This window comes from Hyposmocoma kahamanoa, unplaced genomic scaffold (genome assembly GCF_003589595.1).
Source record: "Hyposmocoma kahamanoa isolate Upper Pololo Valley unplaced genomic scaffold, ASM358959v1 100021, whole genome shotgun sequence".
Lineage (NCBI taxonomy): Eukaryota > Metazoa > Arthropoda > Insecta > Lepidoptera > Cosmopterigidae > Hyposmocoma > Hyposmocoma kahamanoa.
Genome location: NW_020653200.1, coordinates 15,579,083 through 15,601,174, shown reverse-complemented (window position 1 = coordinate 15,601,174; position 22,092 = coordinate 15,579,083). Strand labels below are relative to the sequence as shown.

General features: G+C 34.9%; 1 protein-coding gene across 3 annotated transcripts; it reads left to right on the top strand.

Moving 5' to 3' along the window:
* The first annotated feature begins 1,054 nt into the window (after positions 1 to 1,054).
* Positions 1,055 to 10,129, top strand: LOC113225493 (general transcription factor IIH subunit 1). Of its 3 annotated transcripts, none has more exons than XM_026457825.1 (11): positions 1,055 to 1,529; positions 4,735 to 5,073; positions 5,248 to 5,449; positions 5,718 to 5,823; positions 5,907 to 6,041; positions 7,010 to 7,261; positions 7,421 to 7,519; positions 7,931 to 8,057; positions 8,185 to 8,375; positions 8,883 to 9,050; positions 9,580 to 10,129. In XM_026457825.1, exons 1-10 carry the CDS (start codon positions 1,376 to 1,378, stop codon positions 9,003 to 9,005), a joined length of 1,728 nt encoding a protein of 575 aa, XP_026313610.1. In that variant the 5' UTR covers positions 1,055 to 1,375; the 3' UTR covers positions 9,006 to 9,050; positions 9,580 to 10,129. The 3 variants fall into 3 exon arrangements, with proteins under 3 accessions (XP_026313610.1, XP_026313604.1, XP_026313596.1); XM_026457819.1 differs by having other exon boundaries at positions 9,326 to 10,128; XM_026457811.1 differs by having other exon boundaries at positions 8,883 to 10,129.
* Positions 10,130 to 22,092: the final 11,963 nt, after the last annotated feature.

The window sequence follows — 22,092 nt, the reverse complement described above, 5'->3', positions numbered from 1 at the left end:
TGGAAGCATTACAATTTACTTTTATGTTTAAAGGAACAGAAGCAAATGATAGTAGGCAACGAATTTGACATTAAAAAGATGTAAGTTAACTTATTAAGCTATTCGAAAATAACGGATAATCACCAATACTTTCGACGGGATATTGAACGAAAATACGCTATGTATTTTCGTTCACAGTGAACAGAGAATTGGTAGCAATTACGAAGAAACATGACAGACTTTACAAGATAAAAAGTTTTGTCTGTAGGGAAGTAAGCGTAAATGCGGCAAATTGTAATATGACATTGACAGAAAAGCTTTACTAAATATTTTGTAATTATTCCATTACCTTGACATGATGTGCAAAAACCAAATATCAGAAGGACTACCTAACCTAAACAAATAGAAACTGATTGATGATATGAAGTGCGTTATCTGCGTTGAAACACAGGACAACAGCAAAAAATATGTTAGACATTGTACACACAGATTTGAACAGACAACACCGAAGTACAGGATACCAAGGAGAATTTTTTTTGACATTTATAGATGATTATAGTAAGTTAGCGAGAGTGTATTGTATTCGATCAAAGGAACAAGCTTATGAATGCTTAAAAATACGTCAGTCAAATACAAAATATTACAGAAAAAATTATCAAAAATAAGATGTGATAATGATAACGGAAAGGAGTAGGTACCTATATAAATAGCAGAATATTTCACTTTACAAGAGAAAAAGGAAAAATGATCAAATTTTAAAAAAAATCGTATGTCATTATACGATTTTTATATCATATTTTTTTATATAATACCTTAATAAAATTGTAAATATGAATGTGACGTTAGTGTATTGATTGATTTTTTTTTTGTATTGATTGATTGATTGTAAACTATCGAAATGTGACTTTTATTTTTTAATTTATTTACATACATAATAAAAACTATATTGGGCAATTTGTTATACAATTAAATATAGAACATAATTGTACACAAAACTTTATTAGATCCAATAAATTCCTATGAATAGATCAATCACACAACAAGGATTTGTGATTTTGCATCCTATGGCAGCCCTGAGAATTATCATAATTAAAAAAACACTGTCAAAAACCGCAAATGGGTGACTGACGGACAGAAGAATGTGCTTTTTGTAATTGTAGGATTTCTTTGCCACGTTTTGTATAGTCCGAAACATCGTCATTTCATAATATTTGATAATTACACATAGTGAGACACGAGAACCTATTTTATGTCTTTACAGTTGAAAGAAATTTGGCCTTAGAAACGGACCACACACAACTGCCACAAGTCACGAGTCTCAACATTTTACAACAGTTTTTTATAACTTTTACATGATAGAGGTGTGTCCAGGAAGTGTATTTTCGAATGTGTAGAAATGACGACGTCTTCGGAGGATGTGTTGTTAAGCGTAAGCTACGTGAGGTATAAAAAAGGAGACGGAACATTGTATGTGATGAACCAGAGACTGGCATGGATGCTGGAGAATAGGGACACTGTGGCAGTGTCTCATAAGTACGCCGATATCAAGAGTAAGTGGCCTTTCCCTGCTTTTTGACTAATATTTCCTTCATAATAGCTAGCAAGCTTATGTAGATGATTTCATAATATGTGAAAACATTGGTACAGATTACGATTAGTCAGTCTTTATTATATTGTATGACAACTCCACCCCATTTGCAACTTTACTACAGTATCATCATTTTTTACCTGTTTAAATGTATGTCCTTTAAATTAAGACAAGTAAACCACAGGTTTCACAGCATCATCGTTTTCGTCCTGACAGCTGCTGCCACTAATAATTGAGAACTTTAACCTAAGCTGCCCTACGTACACAACTAGTTTACTTGGTACTTGGTGTAACGGGCTGGTGTCCGCAACTTGACGACAAGGCGCCTATTTTAATTTGGCACAAATCAAATCATTTTCCATTTACAATAATAGTACTTAATTTGAAATTGAACATAAACAACTATATGTATTGTAATGACTTACAATACTCTTATTTTATTTCATTGTTTCAAAATTTGTCCATTCATTTTGTTGTGAAGCGGGCTTGACTGAGTTGACAACCACATAAATAACTAATTAAATTGTAAGAAATAAGTATGAATACTTCCAATAGAGATTATGGTTATTAGATTCGTAGCTGATCCAGCATAATTTAAGTCAATAAGTTCATTAAAAATACATTCTATGAAAAGGTGATGCAGCAAGAGTTGAGGTCCTAAACAAAAAGCAGTTTTAAACCAGTTTTCTGTACACTAAACTTGTTCATTCCAAGGTAACTAATGTCTGCAAAATTTTTAAATATATAATACTATTTTTCCACTTTAACTTTGCAAGTTTTTGGACTAATAGTAGTGTGTCAATAATTTTATTGTCTTTGACATTAGAGCATGAAAACACATTAGAAACTATTGTATTTTGTTATTTTCGTTATTGTTTGTATTTTTCAAAAAATACAAATTATAAATATTTTCCGCTCCAGAATTTTATTACTAAATCTAAACAACTTTTCACCCTACTGTTCCGCCATTTAAAATAATAATTATAAAGCTAAGGGTTGGATTAAATAGCTATATAAAATGCAATCTAAAGAACAAGGACCAGTGGTTTGATTCCATGTCAAAATAATATGATTTTATCAAGAACTTTTATAATTTGCTTGATTTCAATATAGATTTATTTTACTTTTACTGTTTATTGTACCTCATCTTTAAATATGATGAGAATGATTTTATAATGAATTCTATGTGTGTTTTCCTAGTTTGTCTGCTGTCAAGCTAGACTCCTTTAACAACATTATTGTGAGGTAGCACAGCTTCATCTAATTTCACAGTCAAACAATCTTCTATTCTCAGTGTAAAAGTGATGTGATTGGACTTTGCTGCGCTAGCTTTGATTCGCCAGTTATTAATCCAAGAATGTATCTCATTGAGATACAATTGAAATATTCTTGAAGCAGTCTCTGGGCCTCTACCTGATGTTAGAATGGCTGTGTCATCTGCGAACATAGCAGTCAAGATATTAACAGTCTCTGGTACAACAGCTCTACAGCATGTAGAGCAATGGCCCCATCTCTGAACCCTGGGGATACCTGCTTTTATATCGTAAAACATGGAAGTTGAATCATTAATCTTAACTAGCACATCCGATCTTTTAAATATGATTTTTATAGTAGGTACATATTGTAAGGTAAAAGTTTTTTGAGCTTGAATAACAACCCACTGTGCCTGACCTCATCAAATGCTTGTTGCACATCTCGGAATCTGAGCAAGCCACTCTAAACATTTTGGAATGTAGAGAACTATGTGACTATGCTGAATGCTTTCAGGGAAAGGAATAAAGTGGTCCTGCATTGCGTACCAAGCCACTCTGATGTCGAGGGTAATGAGGCAGCAGATGAACTGGCAAAGGCAAAGGCTGGTGCTATGGAAACCTTTATTGAACCCGAACCCTTTATAGTGACAGCCTAGCAAAGCTCACTCTGCCGAACGAGAGCACATATGTCTCCCGAGAAGTGTGGCTACAGAGTAAGGGTCTTGAGCAATCAAATGCCCTGATATCTGCCTAGAGTGCCAAACACTGCAGAGATGCTCTGTCATTGGACAGGAATGATGTCAGAATTTTCTAGTGAGTCTTAACAGGACATTGTGGCTTGAACAAGCACATGTGAAATATTAGATAGAGAGAGAATAGAGAGTGTACATTCTGCCATGAGGCAGATGAAGCTCCTGTTCATCTTCTCACCCTGATGGGCGTACAAAGCTCCATACTGGAAAGGCACATGCTACAACCAGAGGACAAAACGTCGGAGCCAGGAAATTCCTTCAGTTGTTCAATGCTGTCGGCCTTTTTCTTTGGTTCTGAACTATAATTACTGGTGATCACAATAGATCAGTTGTTGGTTGCAGTAATGAGGGGCTGCATATGCCCCGAATAAAGCCACCCTAATAAAATAATAATAATAATCAATTCATTAGTGTTTGGCGGTGCCATGCTATATATAACAGTTACTTTGTTGAACTAGATTCTAAACAAATTGCAAGCAATTTGGGGCCCGTGGTTTATTCGTCTTAACCTTTACTTCAAGCTACTTGTCAAATGCATAAACTTACCAAAGTTACTGTGAGGGAGACAGTTCCATTACGCTTCATTAATAATATATAAGCAAGCAAATAAAGTCTTTTTTAGAACTATCATGTTAAGTTGTTCTTTGATGCATGAATACAACATTCAACTGTCCTATAAAAAATTCAAGTACTCACCTTAAATGTTTTTTTTTACTTTTAATATGTGAAAAAGAAACTAGATCTTAATATATAACAGTTATTTTTTTTTTTTGGTTTTGCTTTGTGAATTGAACTTTATAAAGCGAGTTTACACTATGTTTAAATACTATAATAATATTTGTATAATATTTGTTTGTGAAATTTTATCATATCATAGTAATAAATATCCCTTAATAATAAATGACAAAAATATGTAGTTAGTAAATGTAAATATAACCACAATGTTCCCAATAAAATTCCTGCATTGAACTATACACTTGAGAAGATATGCCTTGCGAACACTTTTTTACAGTGTGACTATAGTCAGTGTTTTTGTAAAGATGCTTCTATGCGGCCTATGATATATATTTCACTACCATTTGTTGCACTGTGAATTATTTTGTGAAGAATTAATTCATTTACTATTGAAACCATGGTCATTAATCAAGTTTAAATATTGCAGCACAAAAAATTTCACCAGCTGGAAAAAGCAAAGTACAGTTGCAAGTTGTACTTTATGATGGAACATGTTCCACATTCCACTTTGTTAATCCAGCGGGTCCGGAAGCTCAAGCTAAAGACCGAGACCAGGTGAAGATGTTACTCCAGGACTTACTGCCCAAGTTTAAACGACAAATAGATGGGGAACTTGAAATGAAATCCAGACTCTTGTCACTTCACCCTACTTTGAAACATTTATATGAGGATCTGGTTATATCACAAGTGATTAGTAGCGATGTGTACTGGAATACTCCTACCTTGAAACAATATACGGAGTCCAACAATGTTAAACAAGAAGCAGGTAAGGCACCTTATTAAAGAACTATTGAAATAAATTTTATGCAATATTTTAGATGGCTACATTAGCATTGCAGCAGTTGTTGTGTCTGATGTCATTATTTATAGAATCTGCCTCGAAATGTCTTATATCAAATTGTTGCAGAGATTACAATGTTTCAATAATTTAATCCTACAGGAGTCTCAGGAGCATTTCTAGCTGACATTCAGCCACAAACTGATGGTTGTAATGGCCTCAAGTACAATCTCACTCAAGACATAATAGATGCAATATTCAAAACATATCCAGCAGTAAGAAAGAAACATATGGATTATGTTCCAAAGAAAATGACTGAAGCAGAGTTCTGGACTAAATTCTTTCAATCCCATTATTTTCACAGGTAGCTTTGATGACGTTAAATTTGTGTCTTTAGAAACAAAATGAATGCATTTTGTATTTTTATTTTCTTCCATGTCAGTGCGCAGACAGTGCAAACAAAGACCTCTCAGAAAACAAGTGTAGTTTGCAACAATAACCCTCCCCAAAAATATTATATCTACATGTAAAATTGACCTACACTACATAAATAAAACCTTTTGTAATTTATGCATTTACTCTAATTTATATATTTTTTTAAGGGTATTAAAGCTTGATGAATAAATTTTTAGGGATCGTATTGCTTCGGCGTCAAGTAAAGACTTATTCGGAGAATGTGCCAAAATGGATGACCAAGCGATAGCCTCAGCCATGAAACATACTACTTTAGATCTCACTGTATGTAATTTTATCTTTTCTAATGGCAATATCATTACATTTTCTGTATTTTAAGGTTATCTTAACTATAATCACATTAACAGGTGGATTTACCTCAATTTGTGGAACCAATTCCTCTTTTGCCCAATGAAGAAGACACACCGCACGAGAAAGAGCGTGGAGATAGCACATCCATACATCGTAATATGATAAAACGATTCAATCAACACTCGATAATGGTAAGTATACTTTGTATACTAACCTAAGTCCATGAGCCTTTGCTGTATAATTAATTTGAACATAAAAGGATTGATACAAAACAGCATCTCGTGCCCAAATGTAGTATCTTGTTTGGCTAATGAAAGGCGTATTACATGGTTTTAGTTACCCAGTACATACATTGTTTTGATTTGCATTCTCGCCATATTTACTATTATTTACAGAGATCATTCTATGTCCGATTCTAAACCCAAATAAATTCTGAATGCAAAAAGATGTCCTAAATACTTATTTTTTATTTAATTGCGGTAAACATCGATTCGCAATCACTTGATCCAAAGGTCATGAACTTGCACGGCATGTGCTACCAAAACTTATGGCGTAGTGGGCCGACGTAGGAATCGCCTAATTGTTGCTTCTCTTTCTCAAACGCACTTCGCCCCTTCAGTGCGCTCGTTCGCGCACTGGGATAAGTGGGATCGCCGCACCGCCGAGCCTACCGCAATTTTAGTCTCGCGAAATGCCGCGTGGTTTGTTATGTAAACAAGAGTTAATGATGCTACACTATTGTATTGGGATGGTCCTGTAAAAATAGCTGTATGTATGAAATGAAATAAATAAAAACTTTTCTAATTATTGTAAATAATGAGTAAATTATAACAATACGAGTACATAATCATAATAGATAAATAAGCGATCGAGAAAGATTACGTATCGCTCGGTGAAGCGGCTGGCTGGGTCACTGCCCGCGCGCGGTGCATACGATTTACGGACTATTTTGCAAAAGTTACTATATATAATTAGCCAGAACATTGAACGGAACGTTTTTTTAAATATTTTAGATGGTTTGGAATTATTTCTATTATTAATTTCTTAAATAAGGCGAGAATGCAAATCAACACACTCCATATAAAATTAAATATTATTGTCATCGTCGTCTGTAAATTCCATTCGGATTTCCTTTTTCTTAACAAATTGTTATTTTCAGGTGCTCAAAGCTAGTCATAAAACGAATTCTAGTAATAATAATAACAGCAGTAGTAGTAAGACGACAAACAATAACAACAAGATTGTCGAGAATGGAATGCAGAATGGTAATGGAGTTGCAAAGAAACGGTCATCTGAAGACAAAACCTTTGAACCCCATGAGAAAAAGAAAAGGATTTTAGAAAAAATTCATTACGAAGATCTCGAAAGCTCAAGTAAAAGAGAGGATACACAGGAACTAAAGCTGTCTAAGGTACTTTTTTATCAATTTTCAAACAATACCATTATGACACGTTTATGCAAGATAAGTTTAAGTTTTGTGTGAAAGTAGGACCATGACATTCAACTTTCATAACAAAACTCTCGTGATTGAGAAATATTATTCTTTATTAAATCATACTTTGTTTTGCAGATTGAACGTTACTTACTAGGACCATCTTCCCAATCATACCACACCATTACACAAGGGAACAATCCACCTCCTTTATCGGCGCTGGCGTCGATTTGTCAGGTACAAAACTTATAAAAAGTTATGAAACATATTTTTAGTAAATCTCCGTGGCAAGATCGTAGTTAGTGGAAGCCTGTGGGCTCTGTCTACCCTGATGGGAAAAGAGCGTTAAGTGTATGTATGTGTTTAATATTGTATTCCGTTTACCTAGTTAACCATGACGTAAAACTGACACGTACCCCTTAGTAAAAAAGAAATCGTTATATAAGTGACTTGAAGCAATCGAATTTATTTATTCCTATAACACGCGGGCCCCAAACAGGTTAGATTAAATATCTCTTTAGCAAAATTTACTCGCTAATTTGATGGTTTTGCATAAACTATGACAGTCTAAGGTGATTTCGTCACTCAAATTAATAATATTTGTTTACAATATTAGATAAATAAAAAAAAAATCCTTTTTTTCTGCAGGCTTGGTCAAGCGGACAGCAATGTCAACGTCCTGTGAGGTTGAGTGCAGCATGCGCTGTAGGCGCTTTAGGCGAACTCAGTCCTGGCGGGGCCTTAATGAGGCAACATCATGCCGCTTCCATGTCACGTGCGTATCCATCACCACCGTCACGTTATAACATTTGAACCTATACAAAATAGGCGGTTTTGCCATAATCGTCACATTTTGCGTCAACTTTCTATCCCAATTATTCAAATTTGATTCTGTTTTTCAGAACTGATTCCACAAGATGTTAAGGCTGAACTTCATCGCCTGTACCTCTCGGGTGGAGAATTGCTACGCGAACTGTGGAAATGTTTCCCTCAACCAGGTTCGGTGGCTGACTCCGAGGATGCTGCTGCCAAAGCTAGCAAGTTCTATGATGCGCTACTAAGATTTAAATCTATGAAACTGAGGCCGTTTGAGGTTATTGTCATTATTATTTATAATTATAGTTATTGTAAGCTCTGTTTAAATTACTGAAAGGAGGGCGTGATATTATTTATGAATAACTAGCTGCGACTTCGTCAACGTAGAATGAGTACTAAACAAATTTTCGTAGTTTTATTGGTTCTCCATACAAACCAATCGCTATTTAACCCATTTTAAAAGTTATTTTTGTGACAAAAAGTAGCCTATGTCCTTCTCCTAGATCCCATCTGTCTCTTTACTAAAATTCATCAAAATTGGTTCAGTAGTTTAGGCGTGAAACAGACAAGAGTTACTTTCGCATGTATAGTATTAGTTTGGATTATAGGGTATAAATTCGTGGTTCGGTTATTTATCCCACAACTCGAGTCTGATAGTGGTTTTTAGTTCGTAGTCCTATCAACACATTACATTATTTTGACCTTTAATATTCAATTAATGTATTTTCCTTTCTTTTCTTTCGTTCCTCGCAGTTCGTAAACAATCTGCTTTTTGGTTTTACAGGAGAAAATGCTGCGCGATCTAACTCCTTTGGCTACATCATTGACGCGCCACATGAATCAAATGATTGATACCGCTTGCACAAAATACGCAATATGGCATGATCGACAATCTAAAATGCGGTAGTATCCATTGAATCGATATTCGGATCCTACTTACCCAATAACTATGGTAGGTAGACAATAAATACTATGGCAACTATAGTATCACATAACAGTATGTCATATAATATGACACTTGAAGGAGTGAAGTGTCCTTACAGTTACTCAATTGGGGATACAAAGAGTATATATTATGTGCCTATAGTGTGTGCGGAGGGAAAGATTTTCATAGGTTACTGCGAACTGTATTCTACAACGGCACGGAGTGACATTATGTGTGACCTGTTTAAAACAATGATATTCCCTGAGCTGAGTTAGTTACGTCGTGTTAACTGCTTATTCCAGAGACTGATGCAAATGTTGAACTCTAGCAACGAGGACTGTAGAACTTACCAGCATGTTAAATCATATCTTGAGCACAATTATTAGTGGAGACTTTTTCTTAACCAAAAAAAAAAACCCATTTTTCTTTTACTTTTTCTAACAAATAATGTGTTGTATAGAAACTGCTTCAGCGATGGCTTTAGTTGCATTTTCTTTTAAACAAAATAACCCACCCAGTGTTGTATACCTAAATTGCTTTTTTTTCTGTACTGTAGCTATACACGGTCATTCCGTTCGACGACGACGACGACGGTATTACCTGAGCAGGTCCCGAATTACCTCGTTATATTAAACAATTTTAGCAAATTGAAAATGAAACTAAATCGCTTACATTGATTTTTTCAATAGAACTTGTAAATGGCCCCAAACGTTGGATTGTTTGAGAAAAATATACGCTATTTTAAATCCAATAAAATAGTTTCACTTACGATATGTAGTGATCGAAAAAACTTTAGCAAAATTATAATTTAAAATTCTTGAACAAAATTTGTGTCCTCATTCAAATTTATTGATGTTCTACGTGCATAATTCACCTGAGTAAAGAAGTCCTTAGTATTGCAAAAGTCTACAGGCAAAAATTACTGCTTTGCATCAATTGTAACATCTGTTTGCTGGTTTGCATACCATAGAAAATTACAAAATGTATTTTGAACATTTGTATGAAAAATCCAAAGCATTGGTGTAAAGTATTTAAGTCAGTGGTTTCATTTAACCAACCAGTCATTGGAATAAATTTTCAAAATATCGATATGCGGTTTATAATATATTTAACGTTCTATGCCTAAATTATGTTAAATGTCGTTTTGTAAGAACTCGGGGAAGCGCACCAAATAAGACAAGTAAATAAAAAAACTATTTACTTACTGGCTTTCTATTATAAACAATGGTATTTATAAATTATCATAATTATATTTTGAGGTAGGAGTGAATTTTCTATGATCTCCTTTTATTGCGAAAGTGAATTTTTTGTAATTTATACCTTGAACAGAACATCACTAGAAACTTTAAGCGAATATTAATGTCCCGTTTATGTATGAGTTTGTATGTATTGCTCACGTTTTGCGATTACCATATGCCGACTGTGTGTATTCTTTTGCACATATTTCTAAACCTACTGTCTTACTAGTAACTTTCCTTTTCGTCCTTTACTCGTTATGAAGTTTACATTGGTTTGAAGCTCACTTTACTGCGACTGCTATTTGTCCCTCTTTTTTATCTCATTTATTATCTAAAACAAAATAATGAACAGTGGTTCTTAAATTTAATCTATCTGCAATCCCTTAACGGATTTGTACATAGGTTTTACAGCCGCCGCACATCATTATGCGCTTTCTTTTTAGAAGAAATGTCTATCGAATTGAAGTTATACATCTCTGCTTTCAATGAATTTTTTATTTGATGTTACGTTTTGACTAATTGATTCTAATAACTAAAGTAATGTTTGATAAGAAAAGCTCTTTATTTTTGCACTGTTTCACATCTTGATTCGTGTGTCTTAAATGTACAATATAGTGTTCCCATACCACGAGTGACATTTTAGTGGTTAAAATCCAACTTCATTATATATATTCGTTTTATGTTACAGTGCAATAAAACTTTTTCTGGAAATCCGGAATTCGAAAATGTAATTAATTAATATTTAATGGTTTTAACCACTCCACTCCTTGTAGATGCAAGGAGTGACACGTAGAGTGTCCAAATACTGATTTGGGACACTATTCCGATCATTGCCTATGTGACACGAACAAATATCAGAAATGGCCTGGCTGTGCTAACAATAAGGCATATTTTCATTATGCGAGTAACTATTACTAGAAAAATATACGTTGGACCCTGGCGAAAATGCATCTTGTAAGCAAGTGTGCAATGTAAATTATTCATTTGTTTAAATGTGAAGATGTATATTCCTGCAAATTCTTACCTTTTATAAATGCGGTAAACCAGTAAGAAAAAATGTGCAACAGATTAGACACAGTGATTTTCAGTTTAAAATTGCAATTACTTTACAAATTTACGAAACAAAAATATGGTGTAAATGTGATTGGGAATTACCATTAACAACCTCGAGGACATAGCGAAGTTCAAGAACACAATTTTTGCAAACGTTACAGTATGTGACCTGCTTTAAATCCTTTTCGTACTATATAACTTAAATTTACAAAAATAAAGTGCGATTTATATACCTAACATTATTTAGCACTGCTATTAACCAGTTCGTTAAATAGTAAAGACCCGGATTTGCGAACATCGACATTGTTTATTCGCGCCCGTTAACTATATACAATAGGCATATGAATGTCGTCAGTTGAAAAAGACAACACGCGATGGTATCGACCAAGTTATATCATTTCACAATTTTTTTTATCTAGTTCTATTTTTTATTCCTTTTAATAAAGCATGTAATATATCGAGTTGAATATATAAGAACAATCGTCAATTCGTTGTGTAATTATCTGATAATTTACGGGGTCCCCGACTTGATTGCTGAAGGGGAGAATTCCCGACAGTGTGCAACAGTCCAAATCCGAGGACAAATTAGACTCTACTTTACGTTTTACGTAAAGTAGAAATTAATTTGTCAAGCCATTCACCACCCACATCTCTAATTTGTTAGCTGAAATTATCACAATTTTTTTTTTAATTTCATCATTAGTGAGTGTGATTTATTAATTATAATTCATAAATATCACTTGAATACGCAAGTACACACTCCCATCCCACACTCCTGTCCTAAAACATTTCTATTTTAATGAAATCGGATCTGCCAAGGAATTCCAGAAAATTGTGGAAAGTAAACGGTAAGAATATACGAAGTACGGACACCATACACCGTGTCGGATGTTATCGCTGCGCTTGCCAATGACAACGTCGCGCATCATGCCGGGTCCTCACTAGTGAGCTATAACCGTTCCTTGTGTAACCAAAAATCATAGTGCGTACGTAGTTAGAGAGCTTGCCGCGAGCAGAACGCATGCGGTTAGCAGTAAGCCATCTGATTGAAGACTGTTTCAAGCATACACACTAGAACCTGTTTACTGTATGTGTCACGTTACAGCTCGCTAAGGAGTATCCGGCTTCAGCTGTTTCTAACGGAATCGGTTTTTCGCGCGATCGAGGTACACGTTGCATATTTTCTTCATTTATATTTAGTTAAATGTAACAAAAACAATGGTCAAGTTAACACTGAGATACAGCTTTCAGAAAATACAATAGAAAATTTGCAACTGGGCGAAAGGGAGGTGATAGAAAATAAGTTTTGTGGCCTGATGAACTGATGACCTAAATTAAAATAAAAACTGGTTCTCATAACTCCTCTTCATCAAACCCTACAATTTAAAATTACTACCTGTAAAAATACCTCCTTTGAGTGGGGACTGATAAATGCTTAGTATTCCGAGACCTTCATCCTTTGGCTTTCGGGCACTTCCTGATCGGTACACCAAGTCACACTACAGCTCGAGAAAGCCTAGTCAATTAGGCGCATTTCAATAAATCGAAATCCTGAGACAATTTTCTGGAAGAAATGGCGTCATGGATTCTTATGTGAACTATAGTGATCCAAATGGCGAATTAACAAAGGAGAGCTACTGCTGGAAGACATGGTCATCCTCAAAGAGACCAATCTACGCCTATTAAAATGGCTATTGGGTTCAATGTGGTGCATTGGAATACCCTGGGCCTGACTGAATCGCTCGCTTGACAGATGATGCAACATCGAGAGACTTAACTACAGTTAGCAATTTTTATTCTACTTAATGTTCAGGCAGATGATCTTGAAATCCCATGATCGTCGAGAGGATGTCACGTCAGTTGAAGCGTAAAAGATTGATGATTTCAACTTTTTTTATATATGTACATTATATATATTTAAATTTTCATTCGGAATTAAAACTATAAAGGCGGCTTCCCCCGGCCTGTGACGTCAAACGTGCCGATTTGTACGGGTGAGCTCGCAAAACGGACGAGTCCGGGTGTCCTCGGGCCGAGAGTCGCGTTGCGTATTCGATACATATCGAAGGCTAGGCCTAGGCGAGCGTGTGCGCGCACTTTGAAGTTATCGATCCAAACAGGCCGCCACAGACAAGCACGGACGCGCTCGCGTAACGGGCCACGGGCCTTGGGAAGCTGCCTTTAAAAAGCGTCAGTTCTTTGTGTAATACTTTGATCTAATCAAATACTCAAATATGAATAGACTCGATAAATCCGCGGTTGCGGTACGGCCTGCAAACTTGGCGGGAGAGGATCGCAAGGCGCGCAGTTATTTACGATCGATTGAGACCGTCAGTTAAGGCTCAGACGTGGCCATGGACCCACATCAAAAACGAGCTATCGCGTTATATTTACTTCATCGAAGAATTAAAAGAAGAAGGCCTAAAAGATTCAGAGTGCATCCTCTGATTCCGGAAAGAAATCGTTACGGATTATTCGTTCTTATTAATGAGATAAAAAAACAAGAAGACAAATTCTTTAATTTTATTCGGATGTCCGTATCTGCTTATTCAGAACTTTTAAGAAAAATGGTAACTGGTAGAAAATTAATTGATCGACTTCAAAATCCATAATTTTGCAATCGAAAATCAATCACAAAATGGCGTGGGAAGGAAAGACCCAAACCGCGCGCGTGGAACGCGTCACCCGCGAACCGACCGCGTCTCCGCTGCGGGCGTAAAACGCGTCGTGAAATGTGCTACTAAATATTGCATACATTTCTACATTCTTCGGAGGCCGCGGTCCCGCAACCGCGGCGGGCGCGGGTGAAAACCGCTCCATGAGTTCTTAGCCTAAGGGTCAGCGAAAACCGCCGCGTCCGCCCGCGGAAGGCAGAGGACATTAAATTTATCAATGTATGTTTTATGCTATTTCAATTGAAATAAGGTAAACATTTGAATGCTCTAGCATCGACCTCGAAGTATCGTAGCGCATTTCTCTGCGCCTCAGAGCATTTTATAAGTACCTAATTTCTATTGTTATAGCATAAAATACATATACATAAATGTCGTGTCTTCAGCCTTGCTCTCAGTTTGCGCTGGCCCTAAGGGTAACGCAATATTTATCAGCAATTTAGCAATGAACCTTTACTGAATAACATATTATACTTTATAATGCAAGGAACGACTCTAGTTACAAACCAGCTTTCGAACAAATTCCATCCCAAGCTAATCTCATCTTGAGAACGGGCGCTTTACTGAAAAATGCTATGAAGATTGATTAGAATAATAGGTCCAACCCTAACATTAAATAAAACAAATCACACTTTACAGTGCTTCTGTATTGAACGTTTAGTGTAAAAAATGGAAGTAAAATACACTAAAGTCTACATGTACGTTCAATAAACAAGTACTTGATTGTTGGCCTACTGTCCACCAAAACGAAAATGTGACACAATAATCATTATACAAGTGGAATGAAGCAGCCATGTAGATATTTTTGTACATAAATATAGTCATCTTTCGCAGTTCGCACATCTTCGTATTAGTGGGTAGTTGGCGTAATATAAAGGTGATGTTTAGTACACAAATGCTGTACTTAATGTGTAATACTTTTATAAGGTCTTTAGAACTTTAAGTGTTTAGTTGACTATATATAGTGCATTTCGGAAAACCCAATCGTATTTCCTAATTTATAAATGTAATCGTTGTACCGAGCGAGACTAATGTTAACGTAACACTGACATAAAAGCTGTGGATATTATATACATAATTAGGTATAAGTCACGAATTGTCGATGCTTTAATTTCAATATTATACCTACTTGTAAGTACTAAATGGCGTATTAAAACTCAATAATAATACATTGACCTACACCTAATAATAACATTTATTGGTCCATACAATTTGTCAATTGATTTTACTATTACTGTTTTTTGACGAATGAAGTAGAAAGCGCTTCGGACGCAAGGTGCTTACGAAATTAGAACAACAATGCGGTTCCACTAGATGACGCGCCCAGTTTAGTTTATAGCTTTTATAAGACCACATTGTCTAGAAGTTTTCGTTTTGTAAATCGTAGGCACGACTGATGAAACACACACCACCCTGAAATTACTACTGAATACAACAGGTGCCCAGTATGAGTACATTTACACCTTTTTGTGACTGCTGGAGACACTGCAAAACTTTCCCTAGAAAATTGTGAAGTAATTTAGGCGGTCTTTAGGGGCAAGTGACTCTGAAAACTAATGGCAGAGGCACTGATGTCCTCAAATTTTAACATTAACGACAAAAGTGGTATAACATATTTTCCTGACAATAACACATTTGTAGTTATTATCTATTGTACAAAGACCGAACAAACACAAAGAAAAATGCTTACGACCCGACTAGATTCGAGCCAGCAACTTCACCAAACCAGGGCTACCGGGATTGTTCCATCTTTGTATCAATAATAACAACAAACTAGAGTATTTTCTCACAAAATACACGAATATCATGTAGTAAAAACTACTAGTAAAATATTTCAATGAAAAATTTTGCCAGCTGCGGAATATTTTGTTTTTGTGTACTTAGTTACCTACCTACTTAACATGTTTAGAAACTTTGTGAATAAATTATGCAAAACGCCGATCTATCCTGTGCGCTCCAAAAAATATGATGAATACCTGTGTTAGCTTTCAGAGAGCTTAGGTAATCAATAAAATAATTGTAAGATTATTGTTTTATGACATTTTTAACAAAGGGGCAGAAAGAATTTCAAACTTACGATGACGATCAAAACATTGTTGCAGACGCGTTAATTTACTTATAAATGAATATTGTAGGTACGCTGTATACTTAAAGAGACCACGGACAAAAGATCTTTGTAAATCTGATTCGTTGATTTAATTAAATTTAACGCTTGATTTTACAATTCCCATGAATAAAACGTGTATAATATGTGCCCTGTCGTCGAGTTGCGGATACCAGCCCGTTGCACAAGTACCAAGTAAAACGTGCACATCATTGTCTCCAATCACTTCTATGCATAAACATATAACATATCGCTAGTGATTGTAACCATAACTCGTTTCAACCATTGGACCACGCTATCATCTATCAATGATCTAGGTGTTTTCCTAGATTTGCTACCATTATGACGATGGGTGACATTCGATTGTTACTTATTTCCTAATAACACGACTGAAGTAAATCATTCGTGCAATTAATTCGATTTAGGTAGGTAACTAGTGTTACTTTTTTGTTTTATCCACAACGAAATGGCCACGACAAATTGGAGATACTTATGTTATATATCCTAAATTGTTTTGTTGTATGTAAATAACATTACGATTCAAAATTGTATAATTTTAAGAACATTTTTTAAAGTTGTAAATTACGTTATTTGCATCGATTGGTAACTTTGGGTGTACGTCAAGCTTGACTCTTTCCACCGTTCTTATACGTATTATCTAGTAAGTGGCAAAAAGTTGCATTTAAATTTGACGTGCTCTTGACCCTGTGCAACATTAAAATGCAGATGTTTTATAATACCCGTCTTCTACTACTACTTCTACTTGGGTTCTAATTTACGATTGCAATTGATAGTAAGTATAAAAAAATGTTTGCACTCAGCCTCCTACATTGTAGTAAGCTTTTAATATATATATATGTAGTTACGTAGCGTATTCTAAGTTTCCTTGTGCTGTCTTACTGATTTTGTTTAAGTAGCTGCGGCGTATTAATACAATACAATACAATACAAATACTCTCTTTGTCTGCACAAATATTATAATAGCACAGTTTAATCACTGTAATATAGCTATTTTGTTGGAAATTATAATATACGATGTCATTACGATGTGCAAAATATTAGTAATTAAGTTGTATCATCCAGTGATCGATATGGTCCGTTATTTTAGTCAACTGAAGCCTTTTAAACTTAAACTTCCGATTATATTTTTCTTCAAAATTAACTATACGAGAATCAGAGCGTAAATACGTTCGTCGTAGAACAGATGGTTGCAAATGATAGCTTTCTTAATTATTTGTCAGATTATTGATACAAAATAAACATTTCAGGATAACGCACCGTTCGTAGAACTTCCGTGAAAAATATATTTTTAATATCACAATACAATTAATAAAACATCTTAAATAATTCTTAATTCAGTAATGCCTAGTATTATCCATATGGACACCAAATTTAAGGAGTACTAATTCAAATCAATATAATGGGAAAATTTAATGTCGTTTTGTTATAGTAACTCTTTAGAATAATTGACACATTTTTTGCAAATGTTTCTAAAGTTATTTAAAATTTTATTAAAATATTGCCAAAAAAATGAACGGAAGTCGAGACTAAGTAAAATATCTGATAATTTTATTACAATCTAGATGTTTCTTGCATTGGCGGATATTTTGTGATTTTGCCTAAAGCATACGAACACTAAATAACAGTTCGCGCTGCATTTTTTGGTTTTTATGTGGCTCGAGCGCATGTGTCCATATGGACACGCTAAGCACTTTGCATGCCTTTATGTACTTTGCTTTATATTGCTATCAGGTATGTGGACCTGGAAGTTTTTAATAACGGTCGGACGTTAAATGACTGTAAACGTGTTAGAATTTTTTTGTATTACCAAGAGAGGGGACGAACAAGTCGTGCGCTTGGTGGAAGTAAAACGCCTATCCATACATGTGCAGTTCCACTCAGTGCTTTAAATCGCAAAGATCTTAGGGGCACTGCCAGTGCGCCCGTCACCTTCTAAACCGGAACGCAGTAATGCTCACATTACTGCTTGGCGGCAGAAATAAGTAAGGTAGCAGTACTTCTCTGGACCAAATCTTTCACAAGGAGCTCTAGTGATACTAAAAATGAAGATTCAGATAAAGGGCAGGTGCCACAGATAATTCCCCAGATCCTGCAGTGTTAGCCGATGAGGATTCTGGTGAAAAGGACTCCAGTGGTAGGGCGGATAATTTGACTTCAAGACAAACGGGCTTCTATTGTAAAAAAAATCTTCTGCCGTTAGGGCTGCCTGTTGGAAATAACAGGAATGTACAGCTTGGCAAAAAAGAGTATGGATTTAATGAGGGCGCCTAGATCAAATATGTGGCAACCCGATATACTACGACGAAAAATGTTTAGATACTTGTTATTTTTATTTATTGTTAAACGCTTTTAGCGCCCAGACACACAACCCGAAAACTTCCTTGGTAGGCAACAAAATTTAAATTTCTCCGAATAATACCACCGCACGTTGTCCACGCGGTCGCCAAGTGGACGAAAGCTAAGCGTATGAAATTCTCCAAACTCTTCTCTTATTTCCAAAATGGGATGAACCCAAAATCATCTCACCTCTTTTTTTCTTCTTTGCATTATTTGTATAAGTAATAATGCAATAACAACTTGTTTCTTTGTAGTTAAACTTCGCATAATTTTAGTAACTGGACGAACCCAAGTCGGCAAGCAGTAATGTGGTGAAGTTTTTGTTTCTTAAAACTTCGGAATTTAACATGTATATTCTAAATAAATAAAGCGTATTTTGTTATAACAGTTCGGTCTCTGAACATGTGAACTCCGTCACTGCGTCGCGGCCGCGCGGCGGCGACATATTCGCGTCAAATAAACGCGCCCTTAGAGTTAATTTTCAATTACCATCAGACTCGATCCATCCACAGTAACAACATAATATTATATAGCAACATAATATGATCCCTCACAGAATTATTTGTTTTTATAATTTAAATGACCTTTTTCCTTCTTACTAAGGGAGATTCGAGTAGGTTCAATAATTATAATAGAATAAATAGGATAAAAGGGAAAATGAACCATTTATTGTTTGTACAATTTATTCTAATAAAACAAAATAACAATTTAAAATTTTTTAATAAATACTTATTTTCGGATAATATCGCGGTTTTTTAGACGACGTCCCGACGTTTCGAAGACTGATTCCTTCATGGTCACGGGGCGGAATGAGCTGTTGGTCGTCTTCGATGTCTAACATTCGCGTAAACTTATAAATATTAAATCAATCAGATTCCAAAACACTTTCATCGAGATATTTCACCCCAGAAAACTCTATTGTATCTTGGCTAGACGTTCCGGCAACAACAAACTCATCTGAATCACATGAATCTGAAGTGGTCTCGCTACCGCTCTCATCTCTGACGTTAATAACCAATTTTTCAATGTCGTCATACATAGTCATACCCCTTTCATAATACTCTTTTTCAATTTTAATAACATGTTGGCATGAATTTTTCAATCTTCGGCAGTAATCGCATGGAATGCTTGTTCAGCTGCCATCTGTCGGAATAAAAATATTATTGATTATGAGTTCAACTTAATAACATTAAGAAAAACTAATTATGAACTAGATCCCTACCTTTATGTCAATGGACCCTACATTGACAGAGGCAATTTTATGTTTTGCAATTCCCCATATCAATTCAATAGGATTGAGGTCACAATGATATGGAGGCAGCCGTACCACAGTGTGACCATGATCCCCCAATATTTGGTCAATTTCATAAAGGGCCTCTGGTTTGTGGCGTTTTACAAGCATTAACAATTCAGGTTTACGCATCATTTCATCAAATTGTATATTGTTTTGTAGCAACCACAGCTTTACATCAGCATTTTTTGTTGCACTGGTTGGGGCCTTATTTATGACTACCGAATGGTAAGGAGCATTGTCCATAACAATAATGGAAGGCTCTGTCAAATTGGGAATTCATTTCTCGGTAACCCACTTAGTGAAATTTGCTCTATTCATTTCAGAATGGTAATCTTCATTCTTGTTTGTGCCACTGAAAATTAATAGTGCATTTGGAACAAACCCCTTTTCATTCCCAGCATGCACAATAATATATCTTTTGCCTTTAGATATATTGTGTCGCACTCCACTAACTTCAATTGATTGCCAACATTTTTTAAGCTTGTAAGATGAGTATACGTAGCTTTCATCCAAAAAAATAATTTGTTTTTGGAGTTCTTGAGGCAAATTTGCATTTACAACATACATGCATATTTTGCATTATAATTTTTAAATATTGTTCCCTCTTTGCTGCTATATCAGGCTTCTCCATTAGAGCCAATCTGTCTGTTTTACATTTTTTGTAAGAGAAACCCAGAGAATGTAATATCTTTCTTAGATGTCCACGGCTTCCATTAAATCCCAAATCTTCTTTAACTATAGGTAATAAATTTCGTAGTGTAGGCACCTGAGAAAAAAAATAAAAAGTTTTTATTTATTACATAATACTGTTTTTTATTGAAGAAAATGGCATTAATATAAAATATAATACATGCCCGTTTTTTTACCGTGTAGAAGAAATGAACCTTTTGTCTAATTGCGCAGAGGTCAAAATCATCGAGATCTTTCTTTGGTCGACCTTTCCTATGGTTACCAGGTGTAGAAAACACGCCATTATTTTTTTCACCTTCAACAATTTTTCTTATGGTATTGACAGATTTACCTAAAATAAATATCAAACATACACAAATATACAAAAACACCAATTTATTTGAATTTTAAGTCTTGAAAGAATCAAAAATATTAAGTCAACTTATAAATGATACGTAAACATAACCTTAGTTACTATTTTGTCAACTAAACACAAAAACTCGTTAATTGTATATTATAAGTAGTGCAAAGCGCGTAATTCGACATGTAGAACGTAATAATAATTGAATAATTTGCATAAATACCTGTCATATCGGCTGTTCTCTGATAAACATTGTTAATTTCAGACAAAATTTGTCCCGCTTGAGATTCAGCCAAACATCGTAAAAAAACTTGGTATATCACTGTTCTACCACTACTACGAATCGTTTTGTTCATTTTAAATAACAAAACAAGCAACAACCGTACGAGAATTTACAGAACTTCGTATAAAATTACTCAGCGCATACAGCAATAACACAAAAGCTACTGGTTATTTGACACCACTGACATTTTTAATAGTGTTGCCACAAATATCTTTTTTTAGTTCCAGTTTTCACCGCGTCATACTCTTTTTTGCCAAGCTGTAAGTATCACAAAGTAAGCCAATGTTCAACAGGCAGCCTTCTTGCTAAGTAGCATTTTCTTTCAGGCAACTTTGGAATAGAAATTGGGGGGAGCAATCAGGAACGTGGGTTTATGAGTCGAATGCTTTAAAGATTATCATCAAAACACAGTGTTATTTTACAAACATTTTTTTAAGCTTTGATCGTAGTGTGATTTACAATGATAAATGCTTAGTGTCCATATGGACACATTAATTTACTAACCATTACTAGGTTAATACTGAAAACTTTTTTCGGTGTCTCATACAAATGCATACATTAGACATTTGTATGAGATATCTTGAGAATGTGAAGCAAAAAATAATAATTATAATGTAACATTTCGTTATTCGTGAACTTTATTTAATTAGTGGCTTTCCTTAATGATTTTGGAGAGTTACACAAAGTATTATTATAGACTTTAAAGTAGAAACATTATTACATTTATCGTGTTTTAAAATAAGTACAAAAACCGCTTTGGTCTGAAAACTACATAACGGATATGGAGTAAACTATTGTACCGCTTTCTGAAGCTAAAAGATTATTTCATTCGTTGTAATTACATTCTTAGCATTTTTGTATAAATGTCTTATGATTAAGAATTGTTTGAATTATTACTACATTCAGGTAACTTACCCGTCTTAAACAGTATGGATGTGTCGGCGGTTACTCCGTTTAGTTCCTTTCGGATTGTTAAGTCGTTTAGTTTACATAATATGATATGCCCAATAAAAACTTCCAATGATAAATTGTTTCTT